Here is an 11,518-nt window from a genome sequence, read left to right as displayed (position 1 = left end):
AACAGGAAGCTGACAGGTCACAGGACCAACAATGCAGCACTGATAAAGACTGTCAGTGGCACTACAGTTTTACCATAAAGTGTTTTTAATCCAAGAATCTTAAACTGTTGCATATCACTTTTGTGCCACCAGCAGCAAATAGTAAAAACAAAAATGTTTTGGAAACACGTACCGCTTCTTCCATTATTCGGCCAAACCATAGACTGTATAAAAAAAAAAAAGAAAAAAAAAAGAAGAAAAAAAAAGGGCCAAACAAGCAATCCTGCCTCAAACTCTCGTCATTTGCAGAGAGCGTTCATAAAAAATAAAAATCTATCTATGCTTTACACTGCATCTGTGGATTATGTGAGCAATAATTATACTGTTATAATAAATCAAAATGATCTAGTCAAACATAAAATAACGCTCTTACAAGCACTGTGGCGGTATATATGATTTCTGATGGCAATCTTCATACTGATCTTGTTTTACCATGGTTAGATAAAACACTCCAAGGTAATAATAAAACGCCAATGTATTGCCATGGCATCAATATAAAACCCACGGTAGTACCATGATCATTTTTTGTTCGTGCAGTTAGCTGGACTGTCTGAAAATGGAGTAGGCTACAGTACAGTGTTGTTCATTGAGCTGTGTAGACGTTGTTCAGCCGCCAGAGGGAGCTCTCAGATCACTTACTGACCTCACAGTCCATCTTCTAATTCATAAATGGCTAATTCCAACCTATTTCTGTTTCGTTACAAATTATAAAATTAAAGTGGCAGTTTCATTGAATGAATCCCCAGAATCACTCATAAACATTTTCTACTTGAGTAGAACAGACCGTTAAGACGCTTGTGACTCATTGTTAAATCACCACAAAGTACCCTGCAGATTTCTGGTGCAATTATCTTTGCAAAGCTCGGTAATTGTTTTACAGTCTCATTTTAACAAAGAGAACTAAATTACTGCTTCTAACTTTTACATTTAATGAGCAACATTTAAAAATCACTCAAGTTACAAATAAGAAAAACAACAATGCATAATCAAATGTTATTTATTCGATATTTAAATCATACAGATAATAAAAACACTGGTTTAAGGCAGACTAGCAGCGGGCATTAGCTGCAAGATGGAAAGTAAGAACAAACCAGCTTAATGTTATACAGCATGATGAAAAAAAAGCAAAAAGCCAGAAAATGAAACCCAAATTGTGGAGCTGAAGCTCTACGATGCGAGACAATCCAAACCGATCACTCAATAAAAACTCTCATTCTCTCCATTTATCAGTTCAGCGCAAATGGAGACATAAATTCACAGTAAGTCTGTTTTTTCGGGTTCATGATGAAAATCTGCAAGTGTGGATGTGTAAATGTATGTGTGAGAGAGAACATGGAGCGTATTTGGCTGTTTTCCACATCAGTTTAGCATGAAAAAGTATCATTGGTCAAAAGTGCAAATATCATTCATAAGAAAAAAAACTTGGTAACTTAAAATTTAAATTGACCTTTTCTAAAGTGACCTTTTATCAGTACAACCATTGCTAAACTGTTGTACTACAGGATACAGCAGGAGGACATCACTAGCTAGACTACTACTCCGAATATCAATAACGTCACGCTAACACACCAGAGACGCAATCAATGTTCATCACCGCTAAGCCCTGGTAAGCTGATTAGAAATAAGTGTAATGGGTTTGTACTTAAAGCCAACACGAGCTTAGTAAGAAACATTCAGGGAAAACATTCAGTTGGGTCAACTGAGCACTGACCACGCTGGTTGGCCAACAAAACCCTTTCCCTGTGTTTTGAGAAATGCAACCTCGGTGCGTCCTTTGGTCCAAACTAAGGGAGGGTTTTAACGCCTCGGAGAAGCTTTTGTGAATCTGGAAAAAGTGTTAGCGACTGCGATTAATCTTCTTGCCGTTTCCGAAATCAAATCCACATTTAATTGCTTCTCTCACTCCAAGGCATGCACTGCTATGAAAACAATGCTGGGGAAAAATCACAACATGGTTTCGGTCCTCTGGAGAGCCCAACCTCCAGAAAACATACATTTTACACACCGAAACGAGAAAGCAGTGGTGCCTTTCGCAAATGGAGATAAAGCAAAAGATTGTGAGAGAAACAGTGTCTCTAGTCATTATCTCGACAGTCTGAACCCATCGTTTTGAACTTTATCTTGTCTTTCTACTATTTCTTTGTGTGTGGACATCAACAGAACAGAGGAGCGAGCCAGTAGAGGAGGAGCAGGTGATGGCTTGTGTGTAGCAGACCTCAGTGACGGGAAAAGGCCCCTGCAGAAAGAGTGATCTGTGGTTCTTTGCTGTGGAGAAAAAGGTTTAGGGCAGATGGAGGGACAGAGTTTTAGGGGAACAGAGGCAAGGCCAATATTCGGTTTCTGCTCCCCCTCAACAGGGGAAGAGACGCATGAGGGAGGGGTACAGTCCTGTTATCCTGGTCACCCGGTTTTCTTGGCCCAGGCCAGGTCATCGCTGCGTGGCTTCTGACCCGTCAATCTCTCGATCAACCACTCTGTTGTCCGCCAAAAACCCACTCTGTCCAGCGGGTAGTTCAACCACCCTGAGGGAGAGAATGAGAGAGAGAGAGAGAGAGAGAGAGAAGCAGGGGTGTCAGGCACAATGTTTATAAAGGTACATCAATGGCAGAGGCTCACTTAGTGTCGTAGGTGAGAAAAGACACTACCAAAAGGGACAGAACGCACTTTTTGACTTTTAAGTAGTTATTTATATGAGTGCAACTCTAGATCGTCAACTGGTACAAATTATAAGCAGAAAACGGTCTTAAAATGTTCCTTTTTATATATCTTTTTTTATGTAAATAATACAAATATTAATATTATTTAGCTAAAATGTATTATATTATTTAGATTTAGACTTAGATTTCTATTTCAAATAAGTGCGGTTAACATTCTATTCATCAAGAATCCTGGTTTCCACAAAAATATTAACCGTTTCAACTGTGATAAGAAATGTCAGCATATTAAAATGATTTCTGAAGGATCATGTGATACTGAAGACTGGAGTAATGACTGCTGAAAATTCAGCTTCACAATCACAGGAACAAATTGCATTTTAAAATACACTCACCGGCCACTTTATTAGGTACACCTGTCCAACTGCTCGTTAACACTTAATTTCTAAGCAGCCAATCACATGGCGGCAACTCAGTGCATTTAGGCATGTAGACATGGTCAAGACAATCTCCTGCAGTTCAAACCGAGCATCAGTATGGGGAAGAAAGTTGATTTGAGTGACTTTGAACGTGGCATGATTGTTGGTGCCAGAAGGGCTGGTCTGAGTATTTCAGAAACTGCTAATCTACTGGGATTTTCACGCACAACCATCTCTAGGGTTTACAGAGAATGGTCCGAAAAAGAAAAAACATCCAGTGAGCGGCAGTTCTGTGGGCGGAAATGCCTTGTTGATGCCAGAGGTCAGAGGAGAATGGCCAGACTGGTTCGAGCTGATAGAAGGGCAACAGTGACTGAAATAACCACTCGTTACAACCGAGGTATGCAGCAAAGCATTTGTGAAGCCACAACACGCACAACCTTGAGGCGGATGGGCTACAACAGCAGAAGACTCCACCGGGTACCACTCATCTCCACTACAAATAGGAAAAAGAGGCTACAATTTGCAAGAGCTCACCAAAATTGAACAGTTGAAGACTGGAAAAATGTTGCCTGGTCTGATGAGTCTCGATTTCTGTTGAGACATTCAGATGTTAGAGTCAGAATTTGGCGTAAACAGAATGAGAACATGGAACCATCATGCCTTGTTACCACTGTGCAGGCTGGTGGTGGTGGTGTAATGGTGTGGGGGATGTTTTCCTGGCACACTCTAGGCCCCTTAGTGCCAATTGGGCATCGTTTAAATGCCACGGCCTACCTGAGCATTGTTTCTGACCATGTCCATCCCTTTATGGCCACCATGTACCCATCCTCTGATGGCTACTTCCACCATGTCACAAAGCTCTAATCATATCAAATTGGTTTCTTGAACATGACAATGAGTTCACTGTACTAAAATGGCCTCCACAGTCACCAGATCTCAACCCAATAGAGCATCTTTGGGATGTGGTGGAACGGGAGATTCGCATCATGGATGTGCAGCCGACAAATCTGCGGCAACTGTGTGATGCCATCATGTCAATATGGACCAAACTCCCTGAGGAATGCTTCCAGCACCTTGTTGAATCTATGCCACGAAGAATTGAGGCAGTTCTGAAGGCAAAAGGGGGTCCAACCCGTTACTAGCATGGGGTACCTAATAAAGTGGCTGGTGAGTGTATATTACAATAGTAAACACTTATTATAAATTATAATAATAATATATTTCACAATATTATGGATTTTACTGTATTTTTGACCAAATAAAAGCAGCCTTGTTGAGCATAAAAAAAAACTTCTTTCAAAAACAAATAACCTTACCAAACCCAAACTTGTAAACAGTAGTGTACTATACATAATTGAAAAACATGCCATAAATTACATTAAGGTTAAAGAGGAAAAAAACTTTCAAACCACCCCATTTTAATTGATATTATAAATTATATATATATATATATATATATATATAGAGTTTATATATATATATATATATATAACAAATCAATGCTTAATTTTAAATGGAATACTTTGAAAAGGAAGTGAAACTGAAAAAAAGAAGAAAAAAAGGTGAAGCGCACAAGCTTGATGTGTAAAACCAACCAGACAAAATTCATTCCTTTCGCTGAATGACACACTTCTTTGAAAACTCACCAGCAAGAGAAAATAGAGAAATTCAAGAGAGAGAGAACAGTGAGAGGGCAAGAAAAGCAAAAAGGAGAGAGCAAGGACAAAAGAGCAAGACAGGAAGAAAGAGGGGAAGGCACAGAGAAAGACATCAAGAAGCAGTGAGACAGAAGCTCCTGGATGGCGATTCTCTGGGGATGGACAGAAGATCAGGCGCTAGCAGTAGAGTAATGTACACACTTACTGCTATAAATATGTAGCAGCACCCCACCCCCAGCCAGCCCGCCTCAATTCCACCACACACACACACACTTCTGTTGTGCTCACCGACATACATTCCATTGGGTTTTGACAGAAAACCATTTTAATAATACATGCACAAGACATTTAGACGTTTAACACGCAAAATGTGCACGACTAAGTTTAAAGTAGTGATACATCAATATATATATCAGCCAGGCCAATTAATAAGGCATTTGGCCATTTTGAGATTATTGGTTGATAATAATGCACACTTGAGTGATTAACATAAGTCTTTATCGCTCCACTTTGTCAGTTCTACTGACTGCTTTATTCAATGGATAGTAAATGTATTTATTTAAATGTGGAAAATGTAATGAAAATGTTTTGTGTTCATGTCATTTGCTTCAGTGAATTATATTACAGATACCAGAATTATATCGGGCATTGTCCACCCTGCCTTCTAGATATATCGGTATCGGTCGGTCAACCATTAAACTTCACACACAACTGATAAAAACTAGATTACGAAGACAGAAACAACTTTAATTTATTAATCAAGACTTTTTGCCTCTATCATGAAAAAAAATGACCATGATACTACTATACCATGTTTATAGGGTATTAGTATGGCTTGATGGTATAATATAAAAATATCTGTTATCATCTTATGTATGTGCTACAGTATTAAAAGGATGATTGTTTTCTGTCAGAGGAACATCTTTACAACCAACTACAATCAAATATCTATCTACAAATCAAGCCGTTTTCACACAGCAATATAGAAGGCTTTATTAATAAACCGCTACATTTCTATATACGGATTTATATACAGACCAATAAGGTTTGTTCTCATGCCTAAACTAAGTACAGTTGAGCTTCCGTTTACCATACCCAATGTGTCCTATGCATGTCGTGTCTCTTCAGAAGGCTTAAAGCGCAAACAAAATTCATATGGATCAAGTGGTTTCTTTATACATTTTTTTTAAAACATCCGTTTTGGTGGAATGGATTTTCAATCGGATTTCATTAAAGATATCTTCATTTCTGTCTTGAATATTAAGATAAGTCTTAAGCTTGGAATGACATAACAGAATTTGCATAACAGAAACTATCACTTTAATGGCCAAAAAGACATTAAAATGATCCGATAATCACAATTTTGTGCCCTATGTGCAAGTACAATGGTATTCTTTGAAGTACGATGGTACATGAATACGGTAATCATTCAATACCAATTGAAAGTACCATGGTATTACTTCCTGACACCATTACTGTACCATGGTACCGCCACAGTACTTTTTTCAGCAATCCCCGATTATGACATCACATGGTCATCCATTGCCCTTGTATCTTTGTATACATGTTCCTCGGTCACAGATCCGTGTGTACGTGTGTTTGTACCCTCTCTCTACAGTGACCCCTTTGGTGCAGGAGGAGAGCAGAACAGCTCATCATGTTTGTTTGATTTTTCTTCTTTGTCAAAACCACCCCCCCTTTGCGTAAGCCTATTTGTTAGCACTGACAGCAGGTTAGCATTAAATATACATGGAGGTTGTCAGCCACTGGCACACACAAAGGCAGGCCCCGGCCCCCGGGGACTTGGGCAGGGAGGGTGGAGGGGCAGGGCTCACGCAGAGAGAGACTCCCAAGTGTGCGCGTATGTGTATGTGCTTGCGAGAGAGAAAGAGAGAGAGACCCTTTCCTCTCCCTTCATCAGCGTCTCCCAGCGGGATCAGGGAGCAGCAGTGGAAAGGAAAGAGGGAGGGTCAAAAGGACCGGTCTGTGCTCTGGAGCATGCGTGCACACACACATCTGTCGTCCACTGGGGCACAGGGTGACGCACAAGCATCCGTGCTCCCCTCTCTCCCAGAGACGCAAGTCGCATACTGAGTGCTCGAGCTATCATGGGAGTTTAATGCCTTCATACACACACACACATACACAATTATGTGCAAACACACACAGCTGACTTTAAAAAAGTTATTTTCACCCACTCTTTACAGCTACTGGCGATGCAGGCCACGCTCCGTGGAAGAATCCTTGCCAGATACTGTAGGTTACCATGATCAACTACATAAAAGACTCTCAGAGGAACTTAACCTTCCTTTGAGTGAATCTGATCCAGTACGTATTACTGTTGTAAAGATGCCTACGGGACTAAATGATAGTTCACCCAAAAAGGAAAATTCTGTCATCGTTTTCTCACCCTCATGTTGTTCCAAACCTCTGTGACATTGAAGAATGCTTCCACTGTTTTTGTCCAAACAATGAAAGTCAATGCTGTTTTGGACCCCATTGAATTTCATTGCATAGATAAAAATCTTTTTTGGTGCTCTAATGAAGAAAGAAAGTCATGACATGAGGGTGAGTAAATGAAGACAGAACTCTCATGTTTTGGTTGAACTATCCCTTTAAGACAGCATTAACGCAAAGCTTCCACCTCATCAAGCGAAGCATGAGTGTGTACCTGTAGTGATGCAGTAGTATGTCTCATGTGGCGACACATGATGGATCCGGTGGTGCTTCCGTGGCAGCACTAGGTGGCAGTCCTGCAGTAGTGTGACCCAGCGTGGCAGGCCGAAGTAGGAGTGGGACCACTTGTGGATCTGATTAGTCATGGTTACAAAGACTGCCAACGCAAAAACAAAACATTCCCAGGGGTAGGACTCTGCAAGGGCATCTGAGAAAGAGAGATAGCGTAAGGGGGAGGTGGAGGGAGAGATAGAGGAAGAATGGCTAAAGGTGAATAGAGAGAGATAAAATTATATGCAAATGAATACAAAACGCCTTAAAGTGACATGCCCTAAACTTTTTAATTAATTAAGTACTAGCCTAACCTTTTAGGGTGTGAAACAACAATCAAATGGACCTTTCAGCTTTCTCAGCTCTATTGAGGAGATCATCAGCAACACAATGTTAGTGGAAAAGAAACCTTTTAATACAATAGAAATTCTGTCATCATTTACGAAACCAAAATGAGGGGAAGCCACGAATGGCAACGGGATGAATGCTGTCAAGCTCCAAAAACAAAAAAACAAAAGGACCATTAAGGTGGTCCATATGACATGTGAGCAATATTCCAAGTCTGTGAGAAACAAAACGTAATTTAGATTTCCTTTAATTGCATGGAAAAATAAATCACTCTGGACATTCCACTAAACTTCTCTTCCTGAAGAAAAGAAAGTCATTTAGGTTTGGAATAACATGAGCAGTAGTAAAGGATGACAATTTTAGTTTTTTTGGCTGAGTTGTTCCTGTAACCCATGCAGAGCAAAAATGGAACTGAGAACATTTTACCCCTTTCAAACCATATTCTCATTTGTCGATTTCCCGATTTTTAGGTATTTTAAGATGAATGTGGGACACACTGACGGCTCCAAGACAAAGAGCCGCACTCGGGTCACAATCATTGGTTCTAAAATAGTCACGCTGACTCACTCTCACAGCACACTGAAAAAGTGAGTGGATGTGTGTGTGTGTGTGTGTGTGTGTGTACCTGGTGGGTAAGAGAGGAATTTATAGGCCATGTGAGCCAGAGGCAGGATGGTGATCATGCAGTTGTCTCCATTAGTCTCTATGAAGTCATGCCGTGTGATAGCCGTCGGATCAATGTGGTGTTCCCGGAACGGGCGAATAAAAGCCTGAATGGAGAGAGAGAGGTAAAGAGAGATAGGGGAGTACAAGGAAGGGAGGTTAAGGTTCAATTGAAAAATGGGAAGGGGTGTCTAGGACTGTGATTTAGATCCATTACCCTGTGGTAATGAATGGGTACGTCTATGATAAAGACAGTGCCGGGTCAAACTAGAAGCTACTGTTGTATTACAGACTACAGAGACACTGAACAACTAAGAACACTGGATGTGCGTTTTAGGGTGGGAAATGAAAAAAATTAAAAGAGGAGTTTAAACTAAAATATTCATTGTAGAAACCAGATACATCTTCTGCTTCAAGTTTCCCCACTGATAATGAGCCATAAGCCCACAGAAAAAGTGTGCAGAACTCTTCAGAAACATCATTCACAAAGTTCTACACATTTGACACCCTTGCATGTTTTTTTTTATTAAATATTTGAGCTAATTTAATCTTCATTTAGCAAGCACTAAGAATAGGTCACAATCTTCGACTGCAACAACTGACTACTTGATAAGTTAGGTTGACTAGTTTATCTAGATTTATTTCATTAATATCGTTTTATATTTAATTAGCATGCTGTACTTTAGCTGTTGAAAAGTTTGCATTATAAAAATCTTCAGGAAAACTGTTCTTTAAATGTAGTCCCATTGAAGCACCACTGTTGCAGCCAAATGCATTTTTGAGCATTTTGCCAGAAGAGTTGGAATCTTAAGATGGCATGTCAAGTAAAAAAATAGTCCAACCTTTTTAAAAACCAAGTGCATTCTGTTCCATTTCAATGAACTCGTCTAACACAAGAATGTGCCTTGTGTAAAGTCTTAGAAAACATGTCCGAACAGAGTCAGGGGAACCCAATCAAGCCTCAATAATATTTATTATACAGTACTACTAGTTAAGAATTAGTCCACTAGTTGTTCAGGAAAACCATCGACTAGTCAATTTTGAAAATATGCACTTTTGCACATCAGTACTAATAAAAGTGTAGAACACCCTTTACCGTGTTTACATCCATTCCACAGATTTTCCACAAAAATCAGCATTGAAAATGCGGAGAAGCAGATTTCACCCGAGTCTGGTCAAAAGACAGGGTTGGGTGGGGTTAGATGTTGACTGATATACGCAAATTGGCGCGTTGGCGGTACTAGGGCCTAAATGAAAGATGACGCATGCGGCACGAGCTACATGTTACGGAGAGGAGAGATAACCTGGCATTAAACAGCACTTCCCCACGGCTCAGATCCAGCATCATGAAAAACCATAACCCAGCAGCACCTGTCACTCACGCCCAGGAGCGCTGCTTTAAAACGGGCGCCCGTCTGCGACCGCACGGGTGCTGCAAAATGAAAGTGAGTAAGAGAAAGGATCGTATATGCACAAAGGAAAATACAAGAATGAAGGTAATTTATTTTCCACATAAAAAGGAGGAATCGTTTGGAGCCACATTACCATAGCGTTTCAGAAACAGAGCGCGGGGGGAAAAATGTCATTATCGCGTGTTTGTGGGCTGAACTCAATCACACCTATATCTGAGAGAACGTGGCGACACTCTGCTGGAGCGGAGAAAACTATCTGTTGATATTTCGACAATTATGTTCCCTCCTGTTCTCCTCGTTTCCTTTCAGTCTCTCTGTGCGCGAGATTAAAAGAGCGCTAAGCCCCAGACAGCACACAGTGTGCATGCCGACTCACCGGCACGCTGCGGCAAACCTGTGCCTCGCCACCGCTAATCCCACACCGTTTAACGGCCTGCCTCGCCTCACTCGCCTTCTGCCTAATCACGACTCACATCTTCGGATTGCCCTAGCAACCCAGCCGAAGACCAGAGCCCGTCCTCCCCCACCCTTAACCTAGAGCACACATGAGAGATCCATTTCATTTCTCTTGCCTTTTTTCCTCCTCCCTACGCTCTTTGCTCTTAAGTGCCTGTTTAATCATGGTCATTAATGATTCTCCCTCAAGTTGGTGCTTCTTGTTTGAACATGTGGACAAAAAGCCATATATATCGGTCTGCTAAGTGCTGCCTTTAATCTGCTGGTTAAGGGTCTTAAAGCGCTGCGTTCTGGATGTCTGTAAATTCCCTTGCTTTTTTTGAAGTTCGATCACTCCCAGGTGGCGGATCCTAATTATCCTCGACAGCAGAAGGATCGGCGGTGGCCGCGGAGCCGAGTGGAAACCCCTTCACGGTGGGGAGGTGTGGACGAGCCGTTTTACAGCACAGACGGACAATGATGAAAGCGAGAGAACGCGGGGCCCTCTGCGGTATCCGGACGGGCCGTTCAGATGACCTGATCTCTGAAACCTGCTCTCGGCCTCAAAGTCTTGGCCATGTAGGACAACTCAGGGCCTCAATGACCAACATGTAAACACAGCCCTCTTTATAGAAGCAGGGCACTAGGCATGGGCAGTAGGGATGGGCGATACCACACTTTTAGGATTCGATACGATACCGATACTTTTTCTTGCATTTTCATCGATATCGATACCGATGCCGTTCATTTCTTATTGGCAATTTTTGTCAATAAAAATATTATTACATTTAAGACAAATCACAAGACAAATACAGACCATTTATAAAACATATTATGGTAAATACATAATACAATTTAAATAAAATAAATAACAAATATGAATGAAATAAATTAAATATGAACAAAAACATACACATTTTCACTTTTCTTATTTCTCAAAAAAAATGAAAAAAGACCAATCTTGGTATAAAAAGCTAAAAGGGGAAAAAACGAAACAAACAAACAAAAAAAATATCATAATGTTATGTTTCGAGCCTCTTTGTAGAAGTAAACATGTAACACTTCACTGAAGCAAAAACAAGACGTCATAAAGATCATAATAAACTAGGATTTACTTATCCTATAAACCTGCATAACAAAGACAGTTGTTCCCTGAGAAA

At 40.6% G+C, this 11,518-nt stretch overlaps 1 protein-coding gene across 1 annotated transcript in view; it reads right to left on the bottom strand.

The window, feature by feature from the left end:
• Positions 1–1,020: 1,020 nt before the first annotated feature.
• si:ch211-212o1.2 (uncharacterized protein LOC492735 homolog) overlaps positions 1,021–11,518 on the bottom strand; it is a 30,619-nt gene continuing 20,121 nt past the window's right edge. The window contains exons 5-7 of the mRNA XM_056253926.1: positions 8,474–8,618; positions 7,445–7,657; positions 1,021–2,561 (exon numbers count right to left, since the gene is read on the bottom strand). Coding sequence (XP_056109901.1) covers positions 2,440–2,561; positions 7,445–7,657; positions 8,474–8,618 — 480 coding nt within the window. The 3' untranslated portion in view covers positions 1,021–2,439. The remainder of the gene's footprint in view (positions 2,562–7,444; positions 7,658–8,473; positions 8,619–11,518) is intronic.

This window comes from Rhinichthys klamathensis, unplaced genomic scaffold, assembly GCF_029890125.1.
Source record: "Rhinichthys klamathensis goyatoka isolate OS25496 unplaced genomic scaffold, OSU_Roscu_1.1 h1tg000005l_1, whole genome shotgun sequence".
Classification (NCBI taxonomy): Eukaryota; Metazoa; Chordata; class Actinopteri; order Cypriniformes; family Leuciscidae; genus Rhinichthys; species Rhinichthys klamathensis.
The sequence above is the reverse complement of the archived record's forward strand: the minus strand, read 5'-3'. Positions and strand labels throughout refer to the sequence as shown.